Here is an 18,038-nt window from a genome sequence, read left to right as displayed (position 1 = left end):
GCTGCATCGGACCGAAGTTCGGACTAACTAGGGCCATGCCCACTGCATCGGACCGAAGTCCAGAATAACTAGGGCCTTGCCCACTGCATCAGACCGAAGTCCAGACTAACTAGGCCTTCGCCCCTGCATCAGACTTAATTCCAGAATAACTGGGGCCTTACCCGTTGTATTAGACCGAAGTCTAGACGAATTAGGGCCTCACCCCCTGCATCGGACCGAAGTCCAGAATAACTAGGTCCTTGCCCTCTGCATCGAACCGAAGTCTGGAATAAACTGAACATAGCATAAAAATGATTATAACATATAACATAATTACATATACATGCATGAATCACAAAGACATCAAACATACAAACTACTTCTTAGGACTACCCCGACATCGGATCCAAGTCCGAAACTACTATCATCTAAACGGGCTGAGAAATGTTTGACTGCTGCTCCGATGACTCCCCAACTACAATTTCCACAATGACACTTTGTCAAAACATTGATAACTATTGTCAGGGTAAAATGACCATTTTACCCTTGGCTAGAGTCAACATCCTGGTCAAAGTCAACTTCTAGTTGTCTTGACTCACTAAGTTAGCCCGCCAACTCTTCGAGTCCCCTAGTCCTTCATTTGTCCTCAACACGATTATACTCGTCGAGTTTATCAAGAACTCGACAAGTTCTCCTTTATTCATGATATCGGGACAACCTTTAACCGACTCGCCGAGTTATATGAACAACTCGTCGATTCTATCTTCATCATATGAAGATGTCCTGTATGTGACTCGCCGAGTTGTATGAACAACTCATCGAGTCTATCTTCATGGGTTGGGAGATTGCCTTGGACTCGCCGAGTGTGTTCTTCCACTCGCCGAGTCCCATGATTAACAGGCCATGGCTATGTCCTAATATGTTGAGTCATTCCTTTAGACTCATCTAATCTCTTTTAAACTCAACTGGGTTCCATTGAACCCCGAACTGATTTGGGGAATTAACCCATGACTTGTCGAGTCCCAAAACTGACTTGTCGAGTCTACAAATGACCAAGCCCATAAGTTGATTTCTGATGTGCAAAACTTAACCAAAAGGTAGATTTGGGCTCCTAAGGCCGATATATCACGTAAAGTCATAAAATTTAAGTGATTGCATGAAACATTTGAGCTTAAAGGGGTCAAAATGGGGGTTAATAACATTCATGGGGGTTCTCATGGCCATAAATAAGGCACCTTTATGCCATGAGGTCCCTTCAAGGTCCAGATCTGAAGGTGTATCAACTTGGGACGTCCAAATCCCAAGAATCAAGCTTCAAAGCCCAAAATAACCATAAGAAGATCAAGGAAATCATAAGTCAAGTGTGAAGATTTATTACCAGAAAATGGGGAGAAGATGGTGATGATTCTGGATCTGAAATCTCCTCCTGAATCCTCCCTCTTCCTTTTCTTCACCCAACTTCAAACACACAAGATAACTTAAGAAATGGCACTCAAATACTCATAAAACTCAAGGGTGGCAGTTTAGGGATTTCTCGACGTTGAGGGAGTGATAAGGGAGGCCACATGGGCGTTATGTTCTTTAAATACGGAGGCAAACCCTTGCAATAAGGGTTTCCATCAAACAATGCCTACTCGCCGAGTCAGTTTTCTGACTCGTTGAGTAGGCTACTTAGTCCCCAACCCAGATTCGTTCTGAATCGATGAGTTGGGCCTTTAACTCGTCGAGTCTAAGGGTAAAAATTATAAAATTAACTTAACTTTGATGCATACCTGGAACCGGGTGTTACAATTCTCCCCTTTTCCTCTTCTTCACCCAACTTCAAACACACAAGATAACTTAAGAAATGGCACTCAAATACTCACAAAGCTCAAGGGTGGTAGTTTAGGGCTTTCTAGACATTCAGGGGGTGATAAGGGAGGCTACATGGGCATTATGTTCTTTAAATAGGGAGGAAAACCCTTACAATTAGGGTTTCCATCAAACAACACCTACTTGCCGAGTCAGTTTTCCAAGTCGTCGAGTAGGCTATTTATTCCCCGACCCGGATTCGTTCTTAGTCGACGAGTTGGGCCTTCAACTCGTCGAGTCTAAGGGTAAAAATTAGAAAACTAACTTAACTTAGATGCATACCTGGAACCAGGTGTTACAGTGTTGTTATCTTGTGTTGTTATTCCATGTTATATTGGTAGCAAAGTTATACCTTTGACCATGTGATCATTGAAAGGAATTAGATTCATTGAGGTATTGGTATGTAGCCTCTGGGCATGTAGTGAATGTCTCGTAAGAGAATGACTTCTATTCTATGATATTGGCAGAAAGTTAGATAGTTTGAAGGCCTGGAATCTACCAAAATATTTAATAAGAAATTGTATGTCTTCTGTGCCATTTGGGCCGAAGCGTTATTGATGTATATTAAGTATTGAAACTGTTATATCTCATTGTATATCATTGAATCAAATCATTGATTGCTATGGAAAGCTTGTTGCATGATTCACATATGCCTTTGTTGTTCCTTGTTCCTCTTTGCTTCTGCCATATTGAAGTATATATATGACATAACGTTATATTGTATCTATTATTGAGCTCACTAAGCGTCACCGCTTATCCCTCTCAGTGTTTAACCATTGCAGGTAATAAGGAACCAGTATAGACATATAATGTTAGAAGATTTTGAATAATTTTAAAACTATTAGTTTTGTATTTAGTACTCATGTATTTATAAAACTATAGTATCCTAGGTAGTTATGTAATATATAACACCTTGTAATAGTCGATTTGTATCCAATCATTTGTAATCAAACTATCAATGTAAAATATTTTTTTATAAATATGTATGTAGCATGTTTTGGAGTAATATAATATAATTTTAAGTTTCATATGAAAGTGTGGGTCTTTCATAGGTGGTGGTGGTCGTTGGTGATGGGTGGTGGTTGTGGGGGTAACAGAGGTGGGTGTTGGTCATGGGTGGTGGAGGCGGGTGGTGATGGGTGGTGGAGGTGGTTGGTGGTCATGGCGGGCAGTTGTGGTGGTCGGTGGTGATGAGTGGTGGTGGTGGGAGGTGAGTGGTAGTGAAAGCGGGTGGTGGTGATATGTGGTGGGTGGTGATGATGGGTGGTGGGTGGTGGTTGGTTGTAATGGCAAGTAGTGGTCATAATGGTTGGTAGTGGGTGAGTGGTGATAGGTGGTGGTGGTAGTTGGCGGGTTGTGGTGATCGGTGATTAAGGTGGGTGGGGGTGGTGGAGGTAGGTGGTGATGGTGGTGGCGGGTGGTGGTTTTGGTAGTTTATAGGTTGTGGTGGTGTTAGTAGATGGTGATGGTGGTGACATGTGCTAGTTGTGGTAGGTGGTGATTTTGGTAAATGGTGATAGTTGGTGGTGGTGGTGATAGATTGAGGTGGGTGGGGATGGTGGAGGTAGGTGGTGATTGTTACGGCGGATGGTGGTTTTGGTGGGTGACGGATAGGTGTGGTGGTAGCAGGTGGTGGTGGAGGTGGGTGTTGGTGATGATTTGTTGTGGTCGGTAGTGATGAGTGGTGGTGCATGGTGGTGGTTGTGGTGGTTGGTGGTGGTAGTGGAGGTGGTGGTGGTAGTGGAGGTGGTGGTAGGTAGTAGGTAGTCGTGATGGGTGGTGAGTGGCTTTGGTTAGTGGATTTTTTTAATTATTTGTACCAATTGATTGATTTTTATGAATATTATTTTATAGTTTTAATTAAAAAAAATTATGTAGTCTCAATTTGTTTTCAAATGTTCTCGCAACAAGAAATGTTCTCGATTGAACGCTCACACACACACAAATATATATATATATATATATATATATATATATATATATATATATATATATATATATATATATATATATATATATAACCTTAATGTAACTAGAATTTTTTCATTTTTATCTTAAAATATATCTCTTAATTTTTATCTGTTTATGTCTTAATTTTTTAAATAATCAAATTTACTAAATGTTCTGCATTTAATTATTATCTCTTTAAATAATAAAAACATATTTAAATACTTTGGACTTTTGGCTATTTGATTACAATTGAAGTAACAAAAACCAATAAAAATTCATACTATCTCTATCCTAAAATTATTGTCCAAAGACAAAAAAAAAAAATACACAAATTATAGAAGCATTAATTACCACTAACTTTATATATATATATATATATATATATATATATATATATATATATATATATATATATATACTAGATGAATTCCCGTGCGTTGCGCAGCGAAGATTAAAAATATATTGTTAAAATATTAAAAAATATATGTTTAAAATGGTTATGTAATTGACATTAACTTTGAGATAATATTTTTACACTAATTTATATATATATATATATATATATATATATATATATATATATATATATATATATATATATATATATATATATTATTTTGAACAATAATATTCATTGACATCAACCTACATTCCACATTAATAATATTAAATATAATGATCTATTTAGTATTATTTTTAACAATTATTATTATTTATTAATTATATTTTTACTTATGCGATCATTTTTCTAATTTCAATAATGATGTTAATTTAAAATACAATTTATTTATAGCTAAATGTAATTTATAATTTGATGTTATTATCATTTAAAATTGTTATTCATTAATTTTAAACAACTTATTATTAATAATAAGTTAAAGAAGTACTTTTAAGAAACAAATAATATTGTTATTAAAGTGTGAAACATACACTAAATAATAAAGTGAGAAGATAGATAATTTGTATCTCAAAAGAGACTTGCATCGATAATATGACATACCCATGTAATTTGATTTTATTATTTATAATTATTGCTTATTAATTTTAAAACCATTTGTTATTATTAATAATTGAAAGAAACTTTTAAAAAATACTTATTATTATAATTAAAATGTTAAACATATACTAATATATAAAGTAATTAGATAGGCAATTTGCATTAAAAAAAACGGCTTACATAGATAATGGATAATATGACATATCCATGATTTTTAGTTAATTATTGTTTTGAAGCAACATGAACATACAAATATGTATACAATAGTTAATTAAACATTATATATATCACATTCATAACATATGATCGATAACATAAATCTAATCTAATTTACATTAAAATTTTAACCACAACATACAATGATATTTTTAAAAGAATACTTAAATCAAGAAAATACAAAAAAGAATTACTATATAAAAAATTTACAAATTAAAATTTCAACATAATAACATGGCACAAAAAATTGTTCAAAGCCCTCAAGCCAACACAAAAAATTTTAAACTTGTTTTCTTTGTGAATTTTGTATGTGATTTGTATTTGTGTGTTTACTCAAAAAGATTGACCTTTTTATAGTAGAGTATCTATTAATTGTTTATTAAATATATCATATAGGTTATAAAACCTTTGAATTGTTAATTATTATTAAGAGAATTTTGAGTGATATTCATTAAAATAGGAAGTTTCAAATGCATGAGGTTCAAGGAAAAATGCTTGCTTTATAAGTATATATGATATATATATATATATATATATATATATATATATATATATATATATATATATATATATATATATATATATATATATATTTATCATAAAGTGACAGTTTTATCTTTACTTTGTATTTAATGTCCATTAAATGTTTAATTGGTTAAATAATAATATGGGATATTTTAGTAAAAATGTTACTTATTTTTAGGGCAAAAAAAAGATGGACTATAATTTTGAGACGGAGAAAAGTAATATTTATTCCGTTTAAGTCCAAGGTAGTCTTGAAATCAGAATACACGAATCTTATAGTACATGAATATTATAATCCAATTGACATTAGTCAAAATTCATTATCCCAATTTCACTCTTTGATTATAACTACTATTCAAATATAAGTATTATCCCAATTTCACTCTTTGATTATAACTACTATTCAAATATAAGTATTATCCCAATTTCACTCTTTGAATATATCTACTATTCAGAAATACCTGAATTGTTCAATTGTATAATGAAATTAAGTGGATGAAAAGACAAGGTTTTCAAATTATGGTTAGTAGGGTGGTGGTTCTGTAGAATCAAAATCAAAATTATTTTTAGTGGATGTGTTGTAAGAGCTAGTGTTGTTTGGAGAGTTGTTTGTAATCAATGGAAAAGAACTTGAGATGAAAGTAGTTGAGAGTTTGTTTTTAAAGTATACTAAACTGATACATATTTTAAATATATGTCCGTGTTAGAACAACAAATTGGTTCGTGTTTTTTATCATTTTCTTGTGCCCTCTTTTTGCAATGGATTGTGGGCATGGGCAGATATCCAAAGCATAAACATACGGGGGAGGTGCCCAAACGCTTTGAAATTGTGTATATTTAATCATAGAATAAAGTTGGATCAATTTTCTTTTTAAAGAGGTAGCCCTCAACCTTTTGGTGTTGGTTTACTGAAAAAGTAAATTAAACAAGCAACAATTAAACTCGATTAATTCATTTATTGCCTCCATTTGGTTCTAAACATGCAAGTCAGCAAAATTCGTAGGAAAAAATACTATTATTTAAATTCGTAGCAAAATTCCTATGGTTTGGGGTAATTTGCACGTTTGGTCCCTAACTTATTTTTTTAACTCGGAAGGTCCCTACTGTTTGCTTTTATTACGTGTTTGGTCCCTACTGTTTGTTTTTGTTACGCGCTTGGTCCCTATCTTACCTAAAAATACTATTATTTAAATAGGAAAAAATGGTGGGGTAGGTAAGTTAAGGTGAAGGGGGTGGGGTTGGGAATGTGTTTATCTAAATACATTAAAAAATCAAGGGCAAAATAGTCTTTTTTATCTAAAACAGGGACCTAACGCGTAACAAAAACAAACAGTAGGGACCTTCCGAGTTAAAAAAATAAGTTGGGGATCAAACATGCAAATTACCCTAAACCATAGGAACCATTCGTGTAATTTACTCAAAGGAGAAATAATTCAGTATTCCTCATCCTTCTCCATGAAGGCTTGAACGCATTACAAATGGATAGCAAAGAAGCAATAAAATATACATGGTTTATTGTTTTCATTCTATCGGGGTTTTTTTGGAACGTAAAAAGGTTTGGTTTTCCCGTTACATAATAGGAAATAAAGTGATGATTAAACAAATAGAAAAGGGAATAAACGTTTGAGCATTGTAGAACTTTTACAGTGTTACTTCTTGTATATAAATCTTTTGCAAAGATTAAAACTTCCATATTCTTTGATAATATATATATATATATATATATATATATATATATATATATATATATATATATATATATATATATATATATATATATATATATATATATATAAATATATTTTTTTGGTTAAACTCAAACCATCGGAACTAAATGGAAGTTGTGATTGGAGGTTCGGAAGCAGACATTAGGCTTCATAATTTCATCCCCAGATCGCTCTCTGATGCTCTATCTGGTGCCCTTACCTGTATCTTCACCTTTTGTAAGTTATTACTTGGTTATGGTAAATGATATTTTTCTTGTATACTTGGATTGTTTGACTGGTTGTCATAAAGTTGGTTAACTCTTGATTTTAAGTACCTTTTTTTTATTCATTGATTGATTTTTGCAAACTTAAGAAAATGATAATTGAGTTTAGGATTTTCTAATCATTTTGGGTATGGAATTATGATTAGCTTGATGCTGAATTGATAATCCTTTATGAGCTTTAATCTTGGAATTTTAGCTCACCTCCTTTTTAATTGCAGCATTTTCTATGCCATATTTCTTAATGTAGTTTGGATTGTTTCTGGTTTAACCAAAGAATTCATTTTTGTTTCTGATTAACTACTCACACTTTTTTTTTTTAAAAGATCAGTGTGACGGGATATAAGTTATTTCATGTAAGCCATAAAACATTAAATTCTATAAAAGCTAGTTTATTTTGCAGTTGGAGCGTTGGCGGGTGCTATCACGGGTGCTGTGGCAGGTAGAACTTCTGATTGTGGGGCCTTCCGTGGAGCTGGACTCGGTGCTCTTGCTGGGGCTGTTCTTTCTATGGAGATTTTGGAGACTTTATGTGTTTTTTCGCGTCAAGGACTTGCTGGCATACCGAACTCCTCAAGGGTTAGTTCACATCTAAGTAATTCACACTAGATGTATAAAACTCATAACACTGAATTGCAAAATCAGTAACATAAAACATACACACACAAACATACAGTTATACAGTTATAGACATTAAAATTGAAAGCTAAAGGTTTTTTAATCTAGGTGGATGCTACTACTACCAAAAAGATTATGGGTAGTAGTATATTGTCTAAAATTACCAAATAAATAAATAAAATAAAATAAAATAAAATAAAAAACTATAATGTACTGCAAACTTTTGAGAAATGTAAACGAGCCCAGCGAAAAGGAGCCAAGCTTTACGCTAATGGAGCTAGAGCTTGGCTTGCAAAATGTTATAAAAACACTCGTCAAAACCTCACTAAAGCTCGTTTAATTATGTAAGTTTTTTTCCCCATATTTAATGATATAAAAATATAATATATAATTATATAAATAAAAAACAAACTCTGAGCCATAGGGCTGTTTGGCAGCAACTGAATTTTTAAGATCTGAATTTTTAAAAGATCTGAATTTCTAAGAGGATCTGAATTTTTAAGATCTGAATTTCTAACATGTTGTTTGGTTGGAACCTCTAAATTATTGTGCCGAATAATAAAAATGACTATGTTACTTTTCTGTATTATTTTTTGTTAAATTCAATGTTTCTATTTAGAAAGTAATTTAACAAACTTCTTGAATAATTGTGAAAATTAACTTGACGATTATGTACTTCAAAATAAAAATATGCTCAAGCTCTTACCTAGCCAATTAATGGTACAATGCTTTTGAAATAAATACATGTTCATACACCCCTAATTTGTTATGACATGAACATTACATTGCTAATACACATCCATATTACAAAGATTCACAAGGGCCGAAGGAAGCCAATTCTTCAAAGCCTAAATTCAAAATTGATAACAAAGTCAAATTTTAAGTATTTACGTTTGCAATTTATTTAAATAGAATAGTGAAAAGCCCAAATTCAAATCATATTTTTTACTTTAGCTTCCCGGATCAAAATATACCCCTAAACACTGACACCCATCCAATATCATTTTCACCTTGTATAAGTATCGACGACACCTAAGCTGCAGTGTTGCACCAAAATAAGACGTTTAAGAAACTACTAATCAAACATAACCATAACCATCTAAATTAGCAATAAACTTTAAGCACATCTCCATAATAGCAACAAAGTACATAACTGATCAAATTGGTTCAAATATAATAATAAAACATCAGCCAACAAACTCAATAATGGGTTGAACAGTCTGAGCAAGTAAACTCAATAATTATCAGGAATGCTTCTTGTTCTTCAGTAAATGATTTGCAAACATTATATACGATTTTACTAGTGCAAAATACATCACTTACAACAATTTTGGTCAATCCAGTTGTTAGGAATAAATCCGAAATGACCAATGCGGAATATCAAGAACAATCAAGAATCAATCTCCACAATATGCAAGAAATCTGATAAAAGTTTTTCATGTATTGATCATGAGATGAATGTATCGGTCCAATTCGGTTCCTATATATATATATATATATATATATATATATATATATATATATATATATATATATATATATATATATATATATATATATATATGTGTGTGTGTGTATTTGCAAGTTCACTTCTTCACTATCGCTTCACTACAACTTTCTAATGTCGATTCCAACTCCAAATCATTACAGAACATCTAATTGATTCCAATGCAGAAGAGTATCGACATCACTACAGAACATCACTACAACTTTCTAATGTCGACACCAATTGATTCCAATTGTGAATCATAAACGATCAAACGAAGTCATTATTTTAAAGCTTGAAAACGAACAAAAGCGTTGACTTGCGAACCAATCAGTTAGACAATCAATTATGAGTGAGCCTGTAGATGCATATGAGAACGCGAACCTAATTCAATTGATCAGGGACTGAAAGCTAATCAAGTTCGCTTCAAATCCAATTACACAACCAAAAGCGAAAGCAACCGAACGTTCGCCTATGAACAGTAGATTCAGGTTCGGTTCTTGTGTTCGGTTCTTAATCCCGAGTTTCGCTTCTTGACAGACACTTTTGCTTCTTGTTTGACAATTCCATTGCAAAGAATGAGACTTTCGCTTCTAGGCCCGAGTTTCGCTTGTGAGTAGATGAAGTTCGTCTCTTGATGATTATCTCCGATTCCCACCTGTGAATTTGACGTCAATTTACTGGAACGCTCAATTGTAAATGAGTTTCACATCAAGTTATGAAATTGGTCCTCAGAGAATTAGCTAAGAATCGGTTATTGTCCAATATTTCGAAAGTAGCCCTATTTGTCTTAAATTGCGAAAGTAACAATATATTTCTTCAAAGTGGCAAATCTGACCCTCCTTGATGATGTGAACTGATAGCTTGTGCCATGTTTGCTGAAATGGTGAAATGGGTCAGGTGGCAGCCTCTTTTTTTTCAGAAAATGCCACTTTTCACCCACTTTTCACATTTTCATACTTTTGGCATTTCCAACAATTAAAAGTCAATGGAAATTGATTTCTTCAACACAATATCATATATTTGAATCAAATCCACCAAATTTCATCAAGTTTTTGTTCCTTTTTTTTTATTTATTTATTTTTTTTTTTATTTTTTATAATCAAGGACAAAACCTTTTATTGGACTTTTGGTACCCATTTAAGGTTCAACATAGAAGTTTGTTTTTTGCATACCCACTTATTTGAAGAAAATATATCATCCTCTGGAAATAATACCCGCTTCTTAGTTGGAAAACAAAAATTCCCAAAATATTCATTAAACCAACCGAACACTATTTTCTCTTTTCTCCAACTCTTAACATATTCACCTGAATGAAATTTTCTTTAAACATTATTGACTTCAGCCTTTTCAACTTTTTTACAAGCATTGGGTACTTGTACCTTGGGCATCCAAACATTCTTTATTTTCCTCTTGTTCTTCTTCATCTTCTTCCTTTTCTGGTTTCTAGGCTTCATAAACGAATTGCAAATCTGATCAACCTTTTCACTATTCTGAATTTGAACATTAGAAGACCTTTGAGCACAATCCTTAGGAGTTTGATAAACCTGATTTTCTTAAATCATTGGCTTTCTGTAAGGAATCATTCCTTCAAAAACAACTTCAGAACATAAAGAATCATCTGTTTGAGTTCCAATAGAACAGAATGTCTTCACTTTCACGATTTCAAATGAATTTCTTTGAGATTCATCTTCTGAAGTACCAGATTTGGAATGTAACTCTTCTAAAAAACATGAACCACTTGACTACCCCTCAACAAGAACATCTGGAGTCACTTTTTCTTCAGAAAGTTGAAGAACAACATGAACTTCTTCTTTTTCTTTTTCAGCTCTTTTCATCTTCAACATCTGTTTATGTTCTCGATTTAAATGTCCATATATAATCTGAAAATTTTCTACTATTCTCTTATTCTCTCTTAACTCTTGGTAATTAATAGATGAGTATCTAGATATTTTCTTATCAACAAAAAGATTATACTACTCAGGAATATCATTCAACATAGATTGACCACTGATTTGAAACATGCTCACTTTGTTAACACCATAGATTGGTTTAGTAACCTTTAATCCAAGTTCTAAAATGGAGTCAAACAATAAATTCTTTTTATCCATTAGATCTTCAACAAATGACAAAACTTGTAGAGAGAGAGAAGGTAGATCTGATAAAGATACTAGAGAGAGAAAACGGATATGAGAAGGTTTCTAATGAGAGAAAATAGATCTGAGATGGTTTTTAGAAAGAAAAAGTGGATATGAACATGAAAAGTCAAGTAAACATGAAATTTTCTTCTAATTCTCTTTCAGAACACAAAAATTAAGAACAAATCATATGATAGAATGGGTAGAAGATAACAGATCTGAACAAGATTTGGCAATAAAACGAAGTAGTAGACTTTTTCTTTTCAGAAAACTTACAAAACTTGAAGAACAAGGTGAGATTCAAGATAAAATTTCACCATAAACAAGATCGATTCTTGGAAAAATCGTTGAGATCTACAAGAATCCGTTCTCATCCCACTTGTTAGGAATAAATCCGATATGACGAATGCAGAATATCAAGAACAATCAAGAATCAATCACCACAATATGCAAGAATTTTGATAAAGGTTTTTCATGTATTGATTATGAGATGAACGTATAGAGAAAACTCTAATCTGGTCAAAAGCTTACACAAAAAGTAAACCTAATGATTATTTATAGGGAACAATAAATATATGCCATAAATATAAAATATATGTTTAATATAAAACCAATACCTTAGAAGAGCTCGATTAAGAACTTCTACTATAAAGGCACCGTAGGGAATCATAAAATGATTAACCCTAAAAAGGCTTCCATAAATAACCAAATATGCCAAATCAGTTTCAATATCTCAAATAATCAACACCAATTTAACAAAAGGCGTATCACCATCTCAATTGATCATATGATTTACATCACTTTGCAAGAAAACACCTCAATCAGATCAAAACTATATTTTGATTCCGAGTATACACTTGCTATCATAGTTCATAACAATAAATACTAATATGACTTGAAATATTCATATGGAAATGGTGGGTCTGGCCGATTAGGGCTTAGTCGTGGGGCTGGCTAATAAACAATATCTCATGTGGTGATTGATTTACAATTCCAAAAAAGCGAGATGAATTGAAAACCCTAAAATTCTACACAACACCTAGTGTGATATCCAAAAATAGTGGGGCAAGCCGATCGTCCGATTAGGTGGAGGGATTGCGCTCCAACGATGGTCTAATTAGGGATGTGAGTCGTTGGAGGAGATGGTGACGAGTAGGCGATGGAGGTTAGCAGGCGTCGGAGAGGGGTTGCAGGGAATAGGAGTCATGAGAAATAGAAAGATACGAGGGAGCATAGGGGTAAAAAAAATACGCTTCGATGAGGGAGCTGGAGGGCTTCGTTGTCAGAGATGATCTAGAAGATGACATCTCTGGAAGAGTTGGTGCTTGGAGTGGATGACCGCAGAAGATGGTGGAGGGTTGCAATTGGAGTTTCAGTGGGAAGCGAAGTTTGTGAATAAGAAAGAGTTGTGAGAAGGAGATAAAGTATTTGTGAAAAAAAGGAACATACGTTCCTTTTATTTTTTTCAGACATGTGAAATATCCCAAATTTTTCGTTTTTAACACATCATTAAGACCATCATTTCATTACCAGAGTATAATATCATAAACTATGTGGTTCAAAATCTCACAATATCCATCACACATTAAATCTCATGTCAAATGTCATATCAAAATATTAGAGTAAAACTCCCAGGATGAAGACTGTAGTGTGTGCCATGCGATCATTCCATGCCCTTCCCTTTGCTAGTAGAAGTACCTGAAACCAAAACTGAAAACTGTAAGCACGAAGCTTAGTGACCTCCCCCTAAGCTACCACATACGATACAATAATAAATAAAGCAAATATTAGGCCTTTCCCAATGCATCAGACCAAAGTACGAACTAACTAAGGCATCGCCCACTGCATCAGACCGAAGTCCGGAATAACTAGGGCCTTGCTCGCTGCATCGGACCGAAGTCTGTACTAACTAGGGCGTCGCCCACTGCATCAGACCGAAGTCCGGAATAACTAGGGCCTTGCCCGCTGCATCGGACCGAAGTTTGGACTAACTAGGGCCTCGCCCACTGCATCGGATCGAAGTCCGGAATAACTAGGGCCTTACCCGCTGAATCGGACCAAAGTCCGGAATAAACTAAACATAGCATAAACATGATCGTAACATATAACATAATCACATATACATGCATGAATCACAAAGACATCAAGCATACAATCTACTTCTCGGGACTACCCCGACTCAGACCCAAGTCCAGAACTACTATCATCTAAACGGACTGACATTTTGGCCGTAGACGGGCTCCTACTAAAAGGAAACCCACGTCGTGTAGCCGACTATAAATCTCGTGGCGAGGAATATGTAACTGCCTCGGCGTCCCTACGGTTATCAAAACACAATAATACATAGTGAATATCTGTAACTCCTTCCTAGGGTAAAATGACCATTTTACCCTTTAATCAAAGTCAACGCTCTTGTCATGGTCCAGACAAGGTCAATCCCAGTTAAGTCAATTTGTGGTCCTCTTAGTCAACTCGTCGAGTTCTGCCTGAAATGATCATCGTGACATTTCGACTCTACTCATCGAGTCCCTCCTTGGACTCGTTGAGTGCTTTTGCTTCCTAGTCTGATTCTTGTTTAACAGTCATCTCCTTCCTCTTACCAATTCAACTCTCAACTTACTAATAGGGGAAAATTTGGGTTCACGACCCGACTCGTGGAGTCCGATGAGCTACTCGTCGAGTCCTTTGCATGTCCTCACCATACAGTTGATCTTAAATGATTTCAATTCATCAAAAACATAGATCTAGACTCCTAGAGCTTGCATAACACGTAAAGTTGCCAAATTTACGTGTATGCATTGAGATATGAAGCTAAAACATCAAACTAAGCTAGAAATGAATGTCTAAATCATGGAATGAAGCCATAGTTGGGTAAAGCTACCCACTCAAAGCTCCTAAAGCTCATAAATTCCCAGATCTGGAGTCCTTTTCGTCCTCAAAGGATCAAAGTTCGGATTGGCCTAGGAAATGGCCCAAATGACAAAAATCTAAGCTAAGAAGCGGATCTATCTAAAGAATGCTCTAGGTATAGAATTGTTACCTTCTATCAGTTGCCAAACAGAAGTAGAGGCTAGATCTACACTTCCTTCCTTGCTCCTTTCTCTCAAACCTTCAAGATGCACTCCAATGGAACTTAATCTTCACAAAACTCAAGAAATGATGTTGGGTGGTTAGGGTTTCGGTTCTGGACTATGGAGGCTGTAATTGAGAGTCTAAAGAGGAGAATAGAATGCTTAAATAGGGTACCAAGTCCTGAAAATTAGGGTTTCTCAACCTAGACCTGACTCGTCGAGTTAGTTCCCCTGACTCGCCGAGTCGGCCACTTATTCTGCGACACGAAACTTGCTCTGACTCGTCTAGTTCTTCCTTGGACTCGATGAGTTAACTCACTGATTTTGGGTTCTCCTTTACTTTTCTTGGTCTACTGGATTAGGGGTGTTACAACATGTCTTTAGATCTGAAAGTTTAAGGGGTAGATTATAAATTAAGACGCATAAAATCATAAGCAACCAAACAGTCTACATCTGAAAAATTAAGACCTTGCCTCTTAATTTTTCAATTAGGAGGCTACCAAACAGGGCCTTAATCTAAGATCAAGCTTGGCTCGAGCTCTTTTAAGCTTGTCTTGTTTTGAGGTTTTAACGATCCAAGCTCGAGCAACTCACATGTTGCTTGGCGCATTTACATCAATACCTAAACAGTAGAAGCTACACTCTACATACTATTGCATTCATTTGTCTTGCTTTTATTTTTTAGAAAATATAATCCATATGGGACTATTGGATAAGATGTGTGCACTTTTAGTTGATGAAATATACAACTTTTTCTTTTCTTATTCGTTCTACTGCTAGATTAATCTAGGATTATTTTTTATTCACTGCTTATAGGTGAATTTTATGGAGGAGCTTCTTCGTGGAAGGTTATCAGAGCTACATTTTCTACCTGAAGTCTTAACAACAAATCACTTACAGGTAAATATTTGGAATAAAAAGCTAACAAATCATGTAATTAACAATCGTATATTCCAAACATTATCAAACTTTTGTAGCAGGTAAGTGTGCGTCTTGTTGAAGTAGCTTACAAAGGGTTGTCAGAGGATTCATTAAGATGCTTGCCATGGCACCGGATGTCAGATGAAATTAAACCGATTCAAGCCATCTGTTGCCCAATATGTTTGGAGGTTACATTTCTCCTGAATATTGTACATCACAAATTCATAGATTTATTAGATATACATCACAAAGCTTAAAGTTTTATTCAATATACATCTCAAAGTTTAAAGCTATATTTCATCTATATCCTAAACTAGTACATCAACTAGCATCATATTTGCCTTAATACACCAACATGAAGTATATGATTGACTATGGAAGGATATCCAAGTAGGTGAAATTGCTCGTAGTTTGCCTCACTGTCAACACATGTTTCACCTGACTTGTGTGGATAAGTGGTTCACTCGACATTGCTCATGCCCCACCTGCCGACAACATGTATGAGATTTTGTTCGAGGTGACAACACTATTGAAAGTTATATAGTTATCACGAGAGTATCATAAAAGGACTTGTTCTTGTTATATTTTATGTTATGTAGTATTTTGTGCAGATTGTAATAATAAAAGGGTCAAGTTGAAGTTTTGCTAAAGTAAATGCAATGCAACTTGTTTCTTACAAAGTACAAGTGACACACGGACCATATGTGGGTCGGATTATTAGGTTTGGTATTGGTTTTATCCATATTTGATATGATACTTTACTTGGTGTATTTAATGTGTTATTGTGTTCATTTTGGTTCATATTCACCGATACAGTTTGTAACTCTCATTCTTTTCTCTCGTGTTGTTCCTACAGATTAGAATTTCAATATTTATTATATTTGTGTTTAATAGAGTATGTGATGTTTTTTAGTTTTTGTTCAAAGTCTTTATATTAAATCTTTGAGTGCATTGTAAGTTTCGTGAAAACCATCTGGTTCTTAATAAAAAGGGATTGTATATGTTAAATTTTCTTAGCTTTCTTAATATGGTATCAGAGCAAGGATTAGTTCTTTTTTGCATATAGATTGTGCCTTGAGTTTGTTCTTCTCTATATCGAGTTAGTAATTGGTCTACGTTTTATATTTAAATCTTGTTAATCCGCGTCAATCTATGTAGGTCTATTTAAATTAGTGTTGTCTATGTATTTTTTGGTCTCCTGTGTTTGATCTTGGTTGATCATTCTTGATCTATGTGGTTTTTTGGTCATTGGTTCTTGTTTTGAGGGTTTTTCATTTAGTTTGGGGTTTCTCATCCATCCTTTTAATTGATCAATCATAGTTCTTTGTTAAACACCGTCATACTTTGAAGAGTTGATGTTAGGGTCAACTGTTACGTTATCTCTAACGAACAATGTTTTGTTCACAATCAATCGCAAGAGTGTGCAAACGGTGCAATCTAATTGTTTATGGTGGCTGTTAGGACAAGATTTTTGGTTTATACTTTACTTTTGATAGATTTTAGAGTTCTTGGTCTAGGACCGAAAACACCATTATTTTGTTTGTGTTTTGACCAAAATACCATGCGATTTTGGTGGGCTTAATGAGGATTTCGGTTGGGTTGTAGGTTAGGCCTTTGTAATTAGGTCTAGGTATATATATATATATATATATATATATATATATATATATATATATATATATATATATATATATATATATATTTATACCTTAAAAGGTATTTACCACATTTTGCTGAATTTGAAGAGGTACAAAGGTTTATGCAATATGTACGATAATTTTATGCATCAAAATCTTATGCAGTCAAATAAAAGAAAAAGTCAGACGGACCTTTGAATTGGTATTCCACGTGAATCGGTCAACCTTTTAATTAGTATTCCACATGAATCGGTCAACACCAACTGCCCTTTATATTAACATCCCCTCTCTCAGTGTTAGGTCAGAACTCGCATGTAAACACCGAAAACCAATAACCACCATCGTCGGATCATTCACTCACCGCTATCTTCCTTCTCTCACTGAAAAGTAGAAGCCCTAATGAAAAACCCATTGACCACCACCACCAGGTCCTCTAGTCTCTCTCTCTAATTTGATTTCATTAGATTTCATGTTCGATTTCTTCGTTTTCATTGTCGGCCTCCTCTCTTGCATCATCGATTCAGGTAACGACCTGAAGCATGTTTCAATCTTCATCAATTGGTGGGGTTTTTTCTTTTTCTATTAAAGATTTCAATTTATGCTTCTTGTATTTACTATCTACAACATGGAAATCACACCTCTAGTTTTCTTTTTCTTCCTTT

At 34.0% G+C, this 18,038-nt stretch overlaps 1 protein-coding gene across 4 annotated transcripts; it reads left to right on the top strand.

Moving 5' to 3' along the window:
• The first annotated feature begins 7,324 nt into the window (after positions 1-7,324).
• On the top strand, positions 7,325-16,750 carry LOC145043068 (NEP1-interacting protein-like 2). 4 transcript variants are annotated; one of them, XM_078991606.1, is made up of 6 exons: positions 7,325-7,461; positions 7,909-8,084; positions 15,635-15,718; positions 15,796-15,927; positions 16,121-16,256; positions 16,351-16,750. In XM_078991606.1, the coding sequence occupies exons 1-5, from the start codon at positions 7,353-7,355 to the stop codon at positions 16,241-16,243; spliced, it is 624 nt and encodes a 207-aa protein (XP_078847732.1). In that variant the 5' UTR covers positions 7,325-7,352; the 3' UTR covers positions 16,244-16,256; positions 16,351-16,750. The 4 variants fall into 4 exon arrangements, with proteins under 4 accessions (XP_078847732.1, XP_078847731.1, XP_078847733.1 ...); XM_078991605.1 differs by having other exon boundaries at positions 16,339-16,750; XM_078991607.1 differs by having other exon boundaries at positions 15,799-15,927; positions 16,121-16,750.
• Positions 16,751-18,038: the final 1,288 nt, after the last annotated feature.

Source organism: Lactuca saligna, chromosome 4 (assembly GCF_052625555.1).
Source record: "Lactuca saligna cultivar CGN05327 chromosome 4, ASM5262555v1, whole genome shotgun sequence".
Taxonomy (NCBI): domain Eukaryota; kingdom Viridiplantae; phylum Streptophyta; class Magnoliopsida; order Asterales; family Asteraceae; genus Lactuca; species Lactuca saligna.
Note: the sequence above shows the minus strand (reverse complement) of the source record. Positions and strands in the feature narration are given on the sequence as shown.

Bases quoted from the DNA above. Each gene is read 5' to 3' on its own strand.
- LOC145043068 (XM_078991606.1), top strand. From the start codon at position 7,353: ATGGAAGTTGTGATTGGAGGTTCGGAAGCAGACATTAGGCTTCATAAT. The intron at 7,462-7,908 runs GTAAGTTATTAC...TTTATTTTGCAG, and splicing joins TACCTGTATCTTCACCTTTT to TTGGAGCGTTGGCGGGTGCT. The intron at 8,085-15,634 runs GTTAGTTCACAT...CACTGCTTATAG, and splicing joins GCATACCGAACTCCTCAAGG to GTGAATTTTATGGAGGAGCT.